This window comes from Catharus ustulatus, chromosome 8 (genome assembly GCF_009819885.2).
Source record: "Catharus ustulatus isolate bCatUst1 chromosome 8, bCatUst1.pri.v2, whole genome shotgun sequence".
NCBI classification, from domain to species: Eukaryota; Metazoa; Chordata; class Aves; order Passeriformes; family Turdidae; genus Catharus; species Catharus ustulatus.
This window is the reverse complement of record NC_046228.1, coordinates 29,180,540-29,200,006: the sequence shown is the minus strand read 5'-3', so window position 1 is coordinate 29,200,006 and position 19,467 is coordinate 29,180,540. Positions and strand designations below refer to the sequence as shown.

General features: G+C 37.9%; 1 protein-coding gene across 2 annotated transcripts in view; it reads right to left on the bottom strand.

Annotated features, from left to right (window-relative positions):
- Positions 1-19,467, bottom strand: part of PHYHIPL (phytanoyl-CoA 2-hydroxylase interacting protein like) — a 57,139-nt gene that overhangs the window by 7,573 nt on the left and 30,099 nt on the right. For both annotated transcript variants that reach the window (XM_033066548.2, XM_033066549.2), the window contains exon 2: positions 3,181-3,377. In XM_033066548.2, the coding sequence (XP_032922439.1) occupies positions 3,181-3,377 (197 nt within the window). The remainder of the gene's footprint in view (positions 1-3,180; positions 3,378-19,467) is intronic.

Below are 19,467 nucleotides of genomic sequence, written 5' to 3'. Positions count from 1 at the left end.
ACCAAACAAAACCAAAAAAAACAAAAACCAACAAAAAAAAACAGGTAAAAAGAAAGGGACAGACTACCACATTAAACTGAGGGGTTTATGTCTTGCACAGCTGGAGAGGAGGGGCAGATGTAATGCTTCTCACAACTCTAATCTGCTGGTTTTTTTCTAAGCAAACACCACTTTTTTTTTTTTTAAAGGCCACAATACAGAGGAAATGTTCAGATGTTCTCATTGAGGTTCCTTCTCCCTTTCATCTCTCTTCTGCTCAGCTGTCATTCCTGGCTGAGCCACCAAAGAAGTGCAAAGCAGGTACTGTGCCAGCTCAAGGAGAGCCAGGATTCTAGAGTGGCAGATGGCTGCTGCACTACCAGCACCCACCAGACAACTCTAAAGGTGCCTAGATGGCCATAATTTCTAAGAACAGCCCAAAAACTTTGAATAACTAAGGAGCAAGGTGTATGAGTCACTCTACTCTCCTTTTTGGGAAAAGAGGCAGCTTTCAGTCTTCAACTTTTTCCCATTTGATGTTATCCTTCTCTTTGCCAGGTCGTCTCATTGTGGGAACTCAGCACACCCAGATTCCAGTCCCAGTTTTGCTAAATATTTGATTATTTTTCTTATTACATGGGAGTAATCATATTTCCATATTTTAAAAAAGTGAGGAGGTATGCAAAATGAACTGAAAAGAGGACAAAATCTTATTGCAATTCTAGTCTTTCTTTACCACTACCAATACAAACCTTCTCCTTCACAGAGATGATGACAATAGTCAAAAATTATAAAACTTTATGCACCCCAAGTATGCTGAGTATACTTTATATATTTACTAACAGAAACAGTACCAACAGGAAGAATGAATCATTCATGGATGGTCTCCCAGGTACACAAGAAAACAAGCAGATCGCTTTCCTGAGGTACAGCATGGATCTATCAGGTGAAGTCTATATCCCAAGTAACTTACAGCCATCTGAGCAAATGGGTAACTTAATGTTAATTCTGTATAAGTTAGAAAATGAGCTGATCCTTTGCATTACCACCTGTGAGAGAGGTGGGCACTTGTTGTGCTTTACACTACCTGTAAGGTATGTAAGGATGAATTCTCCTTGCACTGGTGTCTTCAGGGTGCTGGATGACTCCTAGGAGTAATCCCAATGCTCTTTTGTATGTCTAGACAGCAGGGCTCACTCTTTTCTCTCTGAAAAAAACTTTGCTAGGAGAAAGGGAAGTGCTATCCCTCTCCTTTATACAAAGGCTTTGTTAGGAAGTCAGCAGATGGTTGGGGACTAAAGTCAGTTCCCTGCTGTGAGGATTCAGCCTGGAGTGCTGCAGCTGCTGAGCTTCAGCTGGGAAACTCCTATGGCCGACCTTAGAGGGAGGAAGGATGCTTCTCTTGAACTGCACCTGGGTTACACATTTGAAATCTGAGCACTTCAATTATCAACCAAAGTTCATTCTAGAAAGTGTTAAAAATTGCTTAGTACTAAAGATGCAAGAAACCAATCACCCAAGTGCTCTGGCACAGAGCTGGAGTATTCAGTCTGTGCTTTACTATTGTCCACCCTCTCTGCTCTCTGCATCTCCATCATTCAGGCTTGGGAATAAAACCATCAAAAAATTACACAAAAAAAAATCTTAACCAAGTCACTAACAAAATTAGTAGCAAGCAATTTTTAGTTAATTCCAACAAGACATCCAAAATATCAATAATTTTAATTGATAGATTTTAGTCTCCCATTCTTACAAAACCAATTACCTTTGTCCCTTCACTGAACAATACTGCACAGTAAAAACAGAATTGCTGCAAAACACAAAATAAACCTAATAGCTTATCTTTATTATACTACCAATATCCTTTTCCCCCCTCTGCATTTTAAGTCTAATCTCATCACTATGATAAAGATTCTGAAGGGTATGTGATGTTTGCTGTACTAGGATGGCTCTACTTTTCACAAAAACAAATGTTCCAAGTATATACCAGTTTGCACATCTATGAAAAAACATGTAGAATATTAAAATAAATGAAATTAGAAAGAATACATCCTACTTTAGAGACTATAGTTGTTCCTGCAGTGTAAAATAGGAATTTTAATTCAAAGGCTGTCAGTGCAAAATTAGTCAGAGTAAGAAAAAAGCAAAATACCCTACTTTATTTGCTATTTCAACTGAAAATGAGGCACAATACATACCTATTATAACATTAAGCTTAGTTGTGCTTCACATACTGGTTCCTAGCAACTACAACACCCTGCCCAAACATGTAAAATTCTCCATTTCAAGCAATAGTAAGTGACTTTTTGTAATTATTAATGCATATGTTACTTCCAACCAAAAAATAACAACAAAAAAGGTCAAATAAGAAAATTATACACCTGCCATTAACAGAAATCTTATGAAAAAGAGTCTCACAATAAAAAGCCTCAAAGAAATTGGTGGGAATATTTTCTGTTTATCCCATTAGCTTAGAAATCAACACTTATTTAGGTGTTGAGATAATTACAGCCCTTACATTTGTTTGGATAGTTATTTGTGCCTTGGCAAACCTTATGTTTTATTTTAAAATTTGAAAAATGTTCTATTGCATTCCATGTTTCTCTAGCCATCAATATTTCAACTGTTCTGAGGTTAAAGCAAATTTTGCTGGATTTGGTAAGTACAGATCCTGCAATGCCTTCAATATGTTCCTGCATCAGAGGCTTGAGGAAAGAGGCCAGATGAATATTCAGGTCACAGTGCTGAATGCTGCAAACTAAAATTGCTGGAAGCCTTCCTAAAGTGCATTAGAATTTGTGGCTCTTCTGTTGAAACAGTATGTGTTGCTCTCAGGAGTCTGTCACTGAACAAGGACAGACAGAGAATACACACATTTTGTAAATAATGATAAAGAACTAGTCAGGAATAAAAATGGCAGTCTTGCACTACATTGTAGAGGTTCCAAAAGTACTTTCAAATGAAACAGAAAAGGTAATGTGCAGTTCTCTGTAAAACAAATGTATTTGTGTGTACATGCACATAGGCTGGAGATAGAGAAGGTACTTTGAGTAAACCAAAATTCCATCAGATTAATCAAAACTCACCTTTGCTGGGTATCTAATTCCTGTTTCCCATGGCCTGGCTTTGAAAGGTTAATAAAAAAGAGATTCATACGTTTAAAATCAAGTATTTGTGCCTTGATTTTTAAATGAAAATTACCTTGTGTTTGAATTTGTTGGAATTCTTGTTTTCTTTCTTGTTGAGATCGATGAAATAATGAGTAATGCGATCCTTGGATTTAGAATCCATGTCCCAAGAAATCTTGAAGGAATCACACGTGATGTTACTTATTTTGATGTTGTGTGGGACTGGAAGCTCCTCCATCTCTGCAATCCCACTATCTTGTGATTTATTCCCTGCATAGAAAATAGGCACAATTCATTCAGTGAAGGACCCGTTTGATCAGTGTTTTGTGCGCTCCAGTACAAGCACATCCCTGAACAGCCTTTCACAAAGGCTCAGAGAGAGTCCCCAGGAGCCAGTGGGGTACAGTTATGCAAGTCTGGATGTCAGTGATGGAAAGCATTGGAAAGGGATGAAATTCCTCGGGTGAATAAGCACTAATAACACGGTGCACAGAATGGCAGAGTGAGCAGAGTGGCTGGCATCACCACTGTGTGTGTTTGCAGGCTGACAGGACAAACCATCTGAAGCTATCAAGCGCTTTCTGTTAAGAATCCAGCAATGTCCACAGTTAACATAATGGCTCTATCCATATCTGTCAGTGACATAAACACAAGCAGAAATCATATTTATCCTTAAACCATTTTTCAAGCACAAAGTACAACCAATCTCTGTAAGGTTTCTAGATGGTGGATGCATATGCACATATGTATACACATATTTAAAACAGCAACTCCTTTGAAATGAAGCAATTAACACTTTGATGAGTCACAGCAAAAGGGACACACAAGCAAACTTTATTTTCTGTTCTTTATTCTTTTTGTTTTCACAGTTGCAGTTTTCTTGGGAAGGTCTTTTCTAAGTACATATGGGAGGTGAACAAATGACCATTGACCCCAAAAAGAATCGCTGGTTCTAAATTTAGGTCTCCCCTTAGTTCCCAAGGCAACTTTATCGTTCAGCATTCCGTGAACACCAGAACTCAGGAACATTAGGTGTTCTTGCACTTACATAAGACCCAAGTCATAAGTGAACAAAAAAAAAAAAAAATCCAGAAAGCTGAGAAAAAATACTGGGTAAAAAAGAAAAAAAATCTACATGATGTAAGAGAAGAAGTAAAGAAACAGAACAGTAAAAAAATGAAAACTGAACATAGATAAGGACAGATTGAACCAAAAGAGAAAGCAAAAAGCTAATGTCTCTATAAGAAAGGGAGGAAATTCTAGCCAGATGAGGAAGATGGGAACCTCATGCAGGGAGGTGAGGCAATGCATTGTCAGAAATATCATAGTCACATCTAATTATAGAAAAATATAGTATTTATACTTTCATCATAACTGGTAAAAAATGATAAAAAACATAACTCAGAGGTGTTTGGGCATTAATAAAAATAAAAATTTTATTTTAAAAACATTAGGCACATTTCAGCCTCTCAACATACTCCGTCAAAGAATTATTCCAGCACTTCAATGCAGGAATATTACTGTTGGCCTGATTGTTCAAAATTCTCCTCATAGATATGTGAAATTCAATCAGAGTCTGCAAAATTCATAGATCTCCAGCTAGTATTGTGAATAATGTACTTTTACTGATGGCTTCAAGACCTAATAAAACTATTTTTCTATTTTTGTTTTATTTTATGCATTTACATCCAAAGGCTGTCTATTCTTCAAAAATTCCATTGCTTTTTTTTCTTTTTTTCTTTTTCAACTAATACCAAAATCAGTTAGCGCACGATCTTGCTCAAAATGCCCCCTTATTTGTGCCATACACAATGACATTTTCAACAGCTGCACTGGCTGCAAGAGACTCAGAAATACCAATCATTACTGAAAGCTTTCTCTTCATATGAAAGACGTGGTAAGTGCTTTTCCCAACATGACATTTCAGAAAGCCAGCAGGGAGAAAATGGCACTGCTTGCTTTTGCAAGCAATTTGTATTTGAAAGATGACTGAAAGCTCTGGCAGGTACACTGAAAAGGTTTTGTATGATTGGCTCTTCCAAGAGCAAGGCTCTGTGTTTAAGTAGAAGATGAGGCGTGGCTGCTGAGGTTCTCAGAGCTGGAGAGTTGGACAGACTGAGACCCCTGTATAACATCCTGAACAGGCATGCAGCCAGGAAATCCAAGCCATAAATCCACAATACCTTAGTGTGCAAATTATTTGCCTAAAAATGAGCTGCTGTATTCCATACCCAGGGCCTGAGTTGTGTTACAAACAGCCAAGGTGGTTAAGCCTCAGGACATGTGCAAAGCAGTAATGACCATTTGACAAAAAGTAACAGAGGGAAAGAAACATTTTCGAGAACGTCAGTGGCAAAGAACAAAAATGCTTCTGGAAATAGGTATAATTGTCTGTGTGTTTCTTGGTATTAATATCTGACACACATCTTCAGATATCTGCACTCCCATTCCTTTAAATTTCTTTGCTTTTGAAGTGAATAAATAGCTTTAAGTAAATGTCAAGCAGAAAATCTCCAGGCAGTTTTTAGGGTTAGGGCTGAAAGAGTCAAAGAGCCTACAGCTTCAGGAAAACTGGGGCTGGAAAAAGCATGCCAAGGCCACCCTGGCAGGGCCCCAAAATTGCTGCTCCTACATCTCGGTGATCTGGAAACCCATGGTGCTGGCGTTAGGGGTAGGGTAGTGGTTGGATAGGAAACTAGGTGATAGAACACACATATTTTAGAAGTACAAAGACAACAAAGAAAACTAAGCACACCTAACACACCAAGCTCCTGAAGAACCTCCACTTCTAACACCGGCCTTTTTCCAAGGACTGAAAATTTGCTACAAAAAACAAAGCCAGATTCAGTGGTGATTGTTCTGTTCACCCAAACCATGTCTGTCTGCACTCAAGCACTTCAAAGCAGCCTCTAGGTTGCTGCAATTTTTTGTGGTGGGTGAGACAATCGGTAGCCACTGAATTTGGAAAGACAAAAGCACAGGGAAGTCCTGGGGATATCCCACAACCAGAGACTGGGAGGAAAGTCAGTGGAACCACGGTGACACCGCTTCTGTGTCACCACAATACTCCCCTACACTGATGTAATTTCACTCATCAGGGCTGCTGTCATGCAGAAGAGGGGGCATCAAATACTAGGTGTAATGTCTCTGGGAATACACACAAGACATTAACTCCTGCAGTTACTTCTGTGAGGTGTCAGCTCCATGAAAACCTAGGAATGTGATGGGGGAAATGTGACTCAGGATCATGAGCCAGAAGTAAGCAAGGCGAGACTGTACTCACAAAGTACAAAATTAAAAGCTAATTCTAGATTCTTAATATATTCTGGGAAGATATCTGAAAATCAAAGTATGTGTAGATGAGGATGAGAAGCAATTTCTGACACCCTGAAAGAGCAGGCTTATATAGATAGATAGATAGATAGATAGATAGATAGATAGATAGATAGATAGATAGATAGATAGATAGATACCAACAGCACATGTAATAAACACACTAAAGGCCAAACAGAATGCTATAATATGAGCCACATTAGAAAAAAAAATCTCACCCTTATTCAGATTTTAAAATGCATGCACTGGGGAAATCAGAATGTGGTTATCTCAAGTCAACATTTTCAATACAATGGGAGATATTAGCTATGGTACTGAGAACAACTCATTTACAAACAGGAACTCCCATAACATGAACAAAGAAACCCTTACACCTTCTGAAATACAAAAGTTTCTACCTTTTCTTGTCTTGACAATTCAGTTGATATGTTATATATCAGATCTTTATAGGTAAAATATTGTAATTACAGAAATCTGATATAGACTGACAATATTTAGGTGCTGTAATTGAGACTGAATACTCCAGTTTACTTAGAAGATATTTAATTTCCTCAAAAATTCAATAGAAGGGAGAAAACTTCATTCTGTATAACCATCAAAAATGACAAGGAAGTGCCAGGAAATTACATATTAGCTGCTACTTTAAATTTAACTAAGCAAAAATACAGTCTCATGTTTTTCTCCTGTGCTCTGGAATTAATGGCTCCCTGTCCAACTGCTAGTTATATAGAATTGTTTTACAGAGCCAGGACAATATGTTCTCACCAAGCAAATAATTAACCTGAATACCAATATTTCAGTATTCATAGCAACACCTTGTTCAAGAGAGACAGTGAAATCACACAGACGAAATACAAATGCAGCAACATCCAAAAAATTATTAAATCAAGGCTGTTATTTGTTAGGCTACGTAAGTGCACTTCTTTAGGATAGCTATTCTATGTCAAAGCTCAATTTTTTATCCATAACCACAGAAGTAATGTTTATGCTTTGTTTGTGTCTGTTTTCATGTGCAAAAAAAATGAGTGAAGAGTCTCTTCTCCTCTCCTCCCCTCCCCTCCCCCAGAATCCTGGTAAACTACCTCCCAATAGAGATTTTTATACTTATATAAGCACATTTAGGAATATTTTCTAAATAAGTATCCTTGCAAAACTAATTCCTAAATTAGATAAAGAGAGAATGCCTGACCCTAGAAATCCTGTTAGAGGGATAAACCCCTCTAAACCTTATCCTCATTTCCTCCCCATTGTCTGATACTACTGTTGTGCACTTTCTAGTAAGAAATGTGCACTGTGTCCAAAATTTTTTTAAATATAAAAAATATAAAGCATTACTCAACTATAACTGAGTGTTTTTGAAATGTGCATATACATTTAGATTCTCTTATTACTTGGTTTTAACAGCTTAATTTATCTGTTTCCTGCTAATCTAGGACATTGACTTCAGCAGGAATATTCCACAGGCAAACCAAAGAGAACACAACTGGACTCTGCAAGTACAAATGTGCCTTCGGTACAGACATCTCCTTCAGCTGAGAATGCCCCCCAAAGAGTGCCCACATAAACAAAGCACTGAGCAATCTCTGAGTTCCCTGGTTTCTGTGCTGAAAAATTTGTCTCAGGCCCTTACAAAGGACTTGATTCTTTCTCCTTCTCACACGGAGGATGAATGTACTCTACAAGTGGTGCCATGATTCAGCTCAGCAGCAGTCCAATCTCTCACTCCTGCCACTGCCAGTGAGAGATGTGCAGGCTCCAGTTCCCAGTTAGCAGATCCTGGGTTCTCAGAGCCTGCTGTCACCAGGGGCTGAAGCCTTGCTCTGCAGGCTCTCCCGTGTCTCCCAGCTGGAGGTGCTGCACAGCAGCCGGGGGACTGCATGCTGCAACACCGACCCAGCCCAAATGCACATTTGCCCTCGAACAAAAGCAGGTTGGACTGCAGGGGCTTCATTTCCTCAAACACGTGTGTCCCACTAATACACAACGCACACACGGCAAACCTGACAGCTAGCAGCAGCAGACAGGTACGGTGGAAGATTTTAGAACATGGTTTTGCTTTCAGAACTGAAGGGCTTTGGTTTACAGCTCCTTTTGTCAGCAGGCACTGAATGCAACATTATGTTTAAGAGGAAATTAAGTGTATCTTTACAGAGAAGGTGACTATAATTACTAAGTAGAAATTGAATAGTCACATTATAATATTTCTGTGGAATATAAATTTTGGCATAGATACTACATTCTTGGCAGTGGGTTTGTCGGGCCATATGTATTCCTTCTAAGTTAATGATAAACCCCAAATATTTCTTAAATGTGACAGCTGGAACAGGAAAAGAACCAACAATATTCACTCCTGTAATAACACCATAGATATCTTGAATTACACCTGGAATAATTTTGATACAAAATATGTATCCATTAATCCAAAAGCAAAAGCTACTCTCCCAAAGAGTCTATGCTTATGATTTGCAATGATGTTTAGGTACAATTTTCATACGATGTACACAAAATAAATATACAAATACGTATATGAATTGATACATATATATATATGTGTGTGTGAATTTTCCTTTTACTATGCTAAGAAAGACAAAAATACTTACAAAACACAACACCTTTGGGCAGTGAATCTCCTCAGGCTCATTTTGCATTCAGTGAAGAGAGGCAGTTTCCTAGATGGGATAATCAGAGTATCTACAGGTAGCTCTCACACTTTGCCCTGGAGGAATCTAATTCTCTTCAGAGACTAGAAAGGGAGGTCAAAGAAGCTAAGAGCTAGCTGGAGTTATCCTTTATAATAATTTCCTAAATTGCATTTGTCAATTTGACTGATTCTCATGATGCAACAGCAATTTGCAAGATTTCTGCCAGAGAAAAAAGAAAAAAACACTGGGATAAAAAGTATGTATTACACTGGAGCCAATTTCTGAACTCCTTAGCAAAGAAATCTGCATGTCACTGACTCAGAAATATCCTTTAGACTGATAGTTTAAAAGGGATAAACTTTTCAAAAATTTCTCAGAATTTCTGTGTCAAATACGTAATTTATCCCCACAATTTTTTTTCCTGAAAGCACTGATAGGATCAAATATCTCAGGACCATTTAAGCTTGAATGTGTATGAATTTATAACTCACTAACTGCAATTATAGATAAATTATTTAATAAGTGTAATTAAGTGAAAATAAATAGTGCATTTAATTGCATCATTAAACTAATTCCTAAAAAAAATGGTTTCCTCTCTTGCTATTACCATACAAAAAATTCAGATATATCACTATACATTCATCCTCTGTTGTTATCAGCCAAATAGTCTAAATCAGCATCAATTCTTCCTTTGATTTTTGACCATCCTTACTTGAAACAAAAATTTAAGTAACTATTAGTAACATCTTCAGAAATACCTAAATGATTTGGAAAAGTCTTAGCGAAATCAGTGGAATCTAAGCTGAGTTACTCAAGAACTTCTGAAACACGGCGCCCAACTGTGTACACAAATTTCACAAACCCAAAGCATGACACAAACCCCAACAGCAAATCAGATCAATGGCTAAATTGGCAGGGCTGACCTTATTCTTTCACTAAGATTTAATTCTTATTTGATATCCTGATATCTTGGAAGTATTTAATATTTATACCTTACTCATTCAAAATGAAACCACATTTTCAAAATGTTGATAGCAGCCAAACCACTAGACCGAGTACAGAAATGGAAATAGATGCAAGTCTCTGTTGATATAATTCCCTTTTTTAGAGTTCCACTTACTCCTATTAGATATTTTTTGAAGAATATTTGTAAGAAAACTGGATGTCTCTATGCCTTTATAAAGTCCTTGGTGTCCCACAAGGTTATTATTGAATTTTTCCTCTTTTTGCAATTTTATTACAAGTAAGTTGAGGAGTGTTCAAACTGTAATATGCTAAGCTAAACACACAGAGCTTCACACAAAATTTTGTTTTCACTGTGTTAAAAATAAATGGAGAAAATATGTAAAAGGAGGACTTTTATTTTCAGATTAAAATATGTAACTGAAAGGTAAATAATCATGTAGGTGCATATTTCTTCACTAAGCACCACAAAAACTGTAAGACTGAAAAACCACTTAGGCTAGAAGATTAAACCTCCAGCCACACTATTATGCCTACTCTCCCCTGTAGATCTCCATATCCGTTGAGCTCCATTGGCCCTACCATGCTCTAAGGACTGACCAAATTCCTGGACAGAGAGCTAAGAAGTTCTGGGATCTCCTTTTATGAACCATGAATACCAAAACCAAACAGAATTAGCCTGATAAGCTGAGACTGAATGCAAATGCCACCACCATCCATCAGCATCTCGCTCCTCATCTTGTCCACTGACTCCTGCATGCAAAACAATTCATACCAGGTTCCCTCTAAAGTTCTCAGAATGCTTTTACTAAATGCGGCTTCATTTTTTACTATACCTTGTCGTGTAAAGCTAAACAAGTTTCTCTGCGACCTTCTGTGAAATGAGAGTTGCAGAATGGCAAAAAAACCCAACCAAAATCTCCCACTGGCAAACTACTGGTTTTCATGTCTCTGCCATCAAAGACAAGCAAGGGCAATTCTGTCTTCTTGAAATCAAAAAGGACATTATTGCAGGCCACAAACACTAAGCCACCACAGCATTTATTGCTAATTAAACACTCCTAGTACAGCAAGCTGCAGTACATGGGTGGTAAGTGGCTCTTCTCAGCATGCGTTGGCTACAAGATACACTTGAAAAACACAGTTTAATTAAAAGGTGCATTTCTCAGGTGCTGAAAGGGAAACAACGTAACAAGGGATGTAAAAGGCTCTAAACCACCATCTTGCTTAATTTAAATCCCATTTAAAAATTAAATGAACTTTTCAGCCCTTACATATACAACTAGAATTCGAGTATAACGCATGCCTTCAGCTACACAGAATTCCAGACTTGGAATACAAGTATATCAGAAACTACTATAAAATCTCTCCCAGACCAATCTATAACATTTGGCACTTAATTTGTGTAGCAGAAGTCTATGTTGTGAGGTCTCTATTATTATCTATCCAGTGAGAAGTTCTGATCATGCTTCAGACCGCACTCAGGCCCATTTTGTGGTATATGCCTGTAAGGATATCCCAGTGCTGTTTTGCTGAAAACTGGGAGTAAAATTTTTCAGGAGACTTCCACCCTGTTGATTCCTAAAGGGGCAGATTTTGGAGCAGGAAGGGATACAAAATTTTTAATGGCATGAAGTTTGTCTTTTCTGGTGAATAAAATGTACAGCTGTGTCTGAGATTGTGGAACTGCCTATGTCTCCAGGACTAACAACAAAGGAAAACAGATCTCATAGATGAAGGCACTGACTGTATGACCCCAGACAAGTTGCTTGGGGCGAGATTCCGATACAAGTTACACTGCTCTGGGTCACTGGCCTAATTGCTCCAGTGCTCCTCATCTAACAGTGTAATTGAGGCAAAGCATTGCCCTTAGTTTTCCACTGCTTTTAATATTAACTGTGTATTAGAAAAGTGACTGTCCTTTCATGATTTGTGCTTCCACATGTCACTAAACAAAGGAGAGAGACAAATACTTCCATTTTAGTATATTACTATGAACCTCATTCATAGTTTACCTCATTCTTTGGCTGGCATCTTGTGCCATTTATTGCAGCTGTGTCATTATCTAAACCAAAAACGTGTTCTCTACTTCAAGTTAAGTCATGTGAGTTCAAATCTAGCAAGATGAGGCAGCCTTGTATTCATGTGAGCTCTAATGTGACCTGCCAGCTTGCATGAAACTGCAAGTGCCTTGATCACAAAATGATTTTTAAATTTAAAATCCAACTCCTTTCAACAAAGGGAAGCCCAGACAGAAAGGCAAAAGTCATCACTTGAAGGGCAGCAGAGAGAACTCAAGGCTGGAAAACACAGTTTTACTAAGCATATTCCTTGAGAAAGTAGGGTGCTCAGCATGAGTGGGCTTTTGTAACTCTCTGGCAGTCTGCAGCATGAATGAGCATTTCTTTACTTCAGCACACTGGCAAGTGCTGTGTGCTTTTCACACACATCTCTTGTAAGGAATGGGATTTGGCTCTGGTTTACACCAGTTTGTGCTTTTTAGCTGTGATTTGAAATGTACTACATATCCACAATAGTTCAGGAAATTCTACTTTGTAACTTGTACTTTTTTATTTTACATTTAAATTGTATGCACGTTTCAGAATTGTATGCCTGTTTCAGACTTTATCTCAGGCACTGACAAATAAAAGATATAAGGATATAGGGGTTTGAGAGTCTTTGAGTCTTTTTTTTTTTTTTTCAGGAGTTGCTCTGTTTTGTTTCATTTTTAGTTGGTTTCCTAGGGAAACCAAACATTGTCAAGGCCTTTAGATGTAGGTCTGCAACTGGTTGACTGTTCCTAACTTTTGAACTTCTGACAAGAGCAGAGAACTCACAGACAACTTAGAATGGTGCCAGTTTCTTCAAGGGAGGCAAGGATGCAGAAATGAGAGGATCCCGATAAACACTCCTTATCAAGAGGAAAGTTACAATGAGTTCAAGCTTTCCCCCATTACTAGAGTATAAAGATGACACAGTTATGAATACTGTAGTCAAAAGAAATCTTTCAGCAGAGTCTTCACCACACTGGAATTCACCCCTCACTGAGACACGGTATAGGATATTGACCGTGCATATTTATTAAAAGTCTCAGCTGTAGTTCATCAGCTTCCTGTCCTGATGGCATTCATGACAGAACTCTCCCATAGGTTATCTAATGAAAATTGTCTCATGAAGAGGAGAAAATTCAAAGTGAAGGTTTGATGCAATTAAGTTAAAAGAAACCTACATCAATTCTAAAAATATCAGATTCAAATCCACGGTCCTCAATAACTCTCAAATTGCTTTTTTAAAAAAGGGCAGCTCAGTTGGATACTTACAACAGCTCCCATTAGAAATTTTTCTGTAGTCTTATTATGCAGGCTATCAACAGCCATTGGACTGCAACAATGGCACCAATCATAATCATGACAAAACAAAAATTGATTAGCTATAGAGGAATAGTTGCACAACCTTCTACAAATTCACAATGCCAAACAAGTCCCTTGGGTATGATACTTAAAAATAATTCATATTTAGATTAGTTTTTTTCATCTTTAGGATTTAGAGCATTTAAAAGCATCTCAAGGAATGTTTACCAATTCCCACTCCCTACTACATGAGCTAATCTAATAAGCATACTGAGATACACTGAAGGATTTAGTTTCACTCTCTGGCTTCCATCTCCAGCACTGCACACTTGCACTAGGGTTGACAGCCCCAGAAGGCAGCCTAGGGGGTTCCCTGATGGTCTGCTCAAGGAAGCAACAAAGAAACCAGCTGAGCATTACACAATATACAAAAAGAGAAAAAGAAGAATCACTATAATGGATATTGTGGTTCTGTCTTCCCTGCATTTGTCCATTGCTGATAAAGCTCAGAGTGCTAGATCTGTTCCTACCACACAAGTCATGCTGGGCCACCTGATTACCTGATGTGTCACAAAACCTGAAATTAAATTCTCATGCTCTGGGAAAGGCTGCTCTACTCAGATTTCTGGATATCAAGTATGATTTAAGAACTCCATGCTACCTAAACAGTGACAAAGAGAAGAACAGAAGTGATATATTCTTTGTGTCAGGGTTCCAAAGCGTGGCACAGAGCTGTTCACAGATAGAGGAAACAAAGAATTTCTTGAGGTACCCAGAGTTTCAGGTGCCTCCATCTACGGGGGAATGAAAGCAACATTTACACATGGGCAAAGGACAGACAATCACAATAAATGGCATGAGAAGTCTTACTGCCCAAAACTGCCCTTTCATGAAGGTGGTAGCTGTGTCTTCAGAGTACAAGTAACACTGCCAAAAATTCCAGCATGTTCCACACAAGAGGGACATAACTTCCCTGTGATCTACTGAGCAGTGAGCAGCTGAGGGGATTTTCAGCTCCTGTGATTAGAGATACATCTCAGAATTACACTGAAAGTGTGAAGGCTAGAAGTTCATCAGAAACATTAGCGCTCTCAAAGTCACATGCTTACTAATCAACATTTATATTAAGTTACCAGTATAAAGTTCATCATGAAAGTGTAAGTGCATAGTATTTACCTTATGTCATCACATGGAAGGAGCATTAAAAAATACAATCTGCTACACATTCTGTTTTTAATTTTATCCCTTCCTTTATATAAACTCACACATAATTTCCCTTTACACAAGTTGCATTAATAAGAGCAACAATACAGCATGAGTCACTGCACAGATATTTGTGCACGAGAACTTACAGCTGGCCAAGACTGAAAGAGCCATTTAACATCTTTTTATCCTGCTTATTTTGATGTCCAAATGTTTTCAACTATGAGTACACATAGAAGTGAACTGTAAAAAACCACTCCGAATAATCTTTAAAAAATGTTATTTCTATCCAAAAGTTAAATGCAGATTATAAATATAGGTTAAATATATCAACAAATATATAAATCTATCTTACAAAAAAGATTAAATCCAGACAAACTGCAACTTACAGAGAAAAACTCCAAATGAGACACCTATCTGTATGAAATAAGATAGAACACACCCCCCAAAGACTAGGAAAATACAGCGCTTGTAAGATCTTAATCATGCCACATTATGAAAGTAAATTGGTTTTTACACAAAGTCCTAGTGAAGCCAATGGAACAGCTCAGGAAAGAAATTTATGGGATGCTTCTGATCATTGCAAACCAAAGAATTCTAATAACAAGAGTACTTGGATTTACAAAGCTTAATATGGCAATTAATTCAACTGTGCTTCTCCTAGAGCTGCCAGCTGGGAATGACTTTCTCCAATAACGAAGAAATAAACTCCAGGCTCCACTCCACACTTGGAACTAAAGATTGCAGCCCTGATAATACTTTCTGTCACTCTGCAGGAATGAAAGAGCAACACCAAACTAGTTTAAGGCTTCCCATTCTTGGCAGCAGCTACACCTGTCAAGACTCAGAGAAACACTTGTTAGGTTATGAAAACAGTACAGCTAATCATTGCTTTTGGAAACATCCATGCAAAACACCTTGTTCATTCAAGCAGAAATAAAACAAGAACACTCTGAGAACAATAAAACAAAACTGACTAATGACTCAACTACAAACACCACTGTGAAAACTGATTCAGTTACAAATGCTACAATTAATTCTAACCAAGTATCTTCTCTGCTAAAGGAAAATATTTCAAGGTCAAATAAAGAATGCTCCACTGTGTAACAAACCCTGGTGAGGAAATCACACAAACTGATCCTGGAGCAGAGCCTTCTTCGTCAGAAAGACAAACTTCAGCAAGGCTTTGTTTTGTTGTCAGGAGACAACAGAACACAACAATGCCTGACTGGAACCCATTCAAAAACCAACGATGAAATACTAGAGAAATCTAAATAAGAATATGATAGAGTCTCTCCTCAACCCACTTTACATGACAGAAGGGATACTCACCTGTTCTAGAAGCTATGGCCTGGGGACCAGGAACCTCACTGGAAAGCTGTTGGAAAGACTGAATTGACCTCCTGGGTGTACTCTGACCTAGATCGTATCGGCAGAATGGCAGGGTAAATCGTGAATTTGGAAACATGAGCTCAGAACACTTCTTACAAGAGGTGGTAGAGCCACCAAATTGGTAGGTTGAGAAGAAAATTGCTAGTAGAATAGAAAAAACTAGTTTAAGATGAAAGAGACGAATGAGATAGTAATGGCTTAACTCTTCCTCAATAAAAACAGCTTAGTCTTTGAGATTTGCAGAAGATATATGAAATTTTAAATGAGGGGTGGGCTTGGCTTCTTCTTCTAGGGGACTGCTTCTTAGATGCTGGAGGAGTTAGAATTTCTCTTCCCTAAATGATTCCTTCTGCCATTGTACTCACTGAGAACTACTGATCTGCAGGGCTGAACCAGGGCTGGCAGTGGTGAGACTGACATAGGGAAAAACAAGTAAGGAGCTCATGTATCCCCTGGGCTACCACAGAGCCTGTGGCTGGTTCCAGGCTTTGTGTCTTTGTGAATGGTCTAAAGAGAGATCACAGTTTTGTACTGCAGACTACATTAAACAGAAAGAGCTGCAAGCACAAGATGGCTTAGAAGTCTATGCAGGAAGGAGATGGATTCTGTTACAGAGTAAATAAAAGAATGCATCTGGGATCTCTAATCTGAAACAAACACAAAGAAGAATGAACATACACAGGAGACAATGATGATTAAAATGCTTTAAGTATAAAATTGACTAGAAATTAACTACAAAATCTATATTGTATGTTTGAGTTTCAACCCAGCAATATCAGAACTGGGAAAGAACAGTGATTCGGTAGGTGAATCTAACATAATTACACATCAAGCATTTCAGTAGCCTTTAAAGCATCTCACAGAGTTATAGTAAAGAATAATTGAATGAAAAGGGGCAGAAATAGACTGGCAGGAAAAATATAAACAGCTAATAATATATAACTTGGTCATTGCCAGACAAAATAGCTCACAATCAATTATGCAGATCTGGGCAGCATAAAGCTCTAAAAGAAGATGAGAAGGAAGAAGAGAGGAAAATAACTCTAAAAATTCATTAATATAGAGGAAGAATTTTGGATGACCACATGAAGCGATACCAGAATATTGAATAGCCAGTTTGCAGCAAAGCCTCACTACTTAGTGACATCATTACTTATGATATAACCAAGACAGGATGAAATACTTGCTGAAGTGCAAGACATAGGCAAATCATTAGTTTTCTTCTCCTCCACAACTCTAAAGATCATTCATGAAGTTGTTGCTCAGCTCCATTAAGTATTTTTCTGTTCTAACAATAAGGAATATGGGAAATCTTAGTCTCTGGTAAGAATGTAAAGCTAAAACAGTAATTAGTATTTTTCTTTGCAGCAAGAGAGCTTTTGAAGTGATGCACTAGATTTTAACTCCTACCTGAAGCAGCATTATCATTTGTCAGAAAGAAAAAAAAAATCACAATGTTAAAATTCAGCCATAAAATGAGACATAATTTTATGGAAGAAATATATTTCTTCGTTGGTCATTCCACCACTCAAACCCTAGAAAAGTTATATGGTTTGCATTTAAAGACAGTGAATCTAAATTGCCAAATTTGCAGCCAGGGAGAGGAACAAACCAACAATAAGCATAACTCTGAATTTTGTGTCCTATTAAAATATCACAAATACAAGCACTTCTCTATTATCCTGGGTACAGAAAATATGAACTGTGCTCAGAAGTGTCATAATTTAAAAAAAGACAACAAACAAATCTAACAACTGTTCAGCAAGAAAGATTCAGGACACTGTGAATTTCAGAATTACTGTGAAATTTGGATCTCTCAGTTGTCCCTCATGTGGGAGTCTACCTAGATATTTGATTTTTTCTCACCTCTCAGACATACATGATGACATCTCAGAAACAGCAGTGATACTGCTCCATAATGCCAAAAAAGGGATTTCAAGATTGCATCCAAAGACTGGATGATACCACTTTATCCCTTCTGTTTGAAAGGTGAATGTGTACACAATTTGGCAATGAAAATCCTAATTAATGAACTCCAGAAAAATATTTCTGAATCCTCCAATAAATCCAGCATAATAATAAACTCCTGAAATAAATTAGAAAATATGAGACATGCTCAAATAACATGAAAAGCCAAAGATGCAAGCTGTTTACATAAACCAGAAATGACATCTTAGCTTATATGATGTAATGTTTTTATACAAGCCTGGTAGACTAAACAGTTGTGATGGTGCCAAGTGTTTGGAAGGTGATGAAATTGATTGAAACTGGCCAAGACACCAGTTCCAGCTCTGAGCCTGATGCCTAAATACTATCTTCAGATATATGAAGGCAGAAAAAAAGTTTAAAAGCATGTAAGTGACACTGAATAGTTCTAGCCACCAATGGTTAGAAAATACCAGAATGAAGCATACTTGAATAACCTTAAATTGGACACTTTGTTTAGATTATGATATAGTCTTTAAATGCATGATTACGTACTAATTTTTCCACATAAATTCTGATTCATTCAGCATACATAATGAATAGTGCTCACATAATGAACTATTTTTCTTGTAACAGCTATTTGCTTTTGTTCAGCATGTAGTCCCAGGACTCATTTGCTACACATTATTCATATTCTTCTCTGAAGACAAAATTATGAATTTCATCATGGGTTTTTCCATGCACCTCATGGGTTTTCCAGGCTACTACAGCGTCTGTCTGATTAACAAACATTCATTAGTTTATTTTGAAAACATTGCTGTGAGGGGAGGCAGCAATATGCTTCTATTTTTCACATGGAAAACTGAGGCACAGGAAAGTTACTTAATGTGGTTGATGTTCTCTTCAAAGCCTTTTTTTAAAAGTCCTACTCTCACAGAAGTTAGCAGCAGCCTCTATTGCTCTCTCCTTGACCCTAGGTACTCATGGTACCCTTCTCTGCTGGCAAATGAAGGAGGATTTGTCATCCTGGGGTTGTGTGTGGCTTTGGAAGATGTCATTTGGAAGATGCACTGATACACATTGACCTTTCTCTGCAGTCACACCAAAGCATGTCCTCTTCTGCCCTGTTCCTTGAACTTACTCCTGTCCCCCTTCCTTCTTCCCCAGTCACACTTGAAATGTCCTTCATGCCCAAGGCTGTCCTTTCAGTCCCAGTCTCTCCACTTAGCAAGTCCTAGTTCCATTCATTTACTCCTGAGCTCTGTGGTCCAAACTGCCCAGTGACCCTCATCTTCTACTTCCTCATTCTTCAAATTAATATAATCTGGGTGAACATGCCCTCACTTTTTTTTCTCACAGCTTTACTTCCTTGATCATACTGCCTGAACTTAGATGGCCTTATTTGCTCCTTTATCTTCTCTTCCCATTCTCTTTCAGGGTTATTTTGTCCAAGTCCCATTTAATCTAATCACCACCTTGCAAGTCTTTCCTGTTCTTCCTCCCTTGAGCAGTCACTGCCTCTAGTCTGTGAGCACCTCCGGGGCCTGTTTT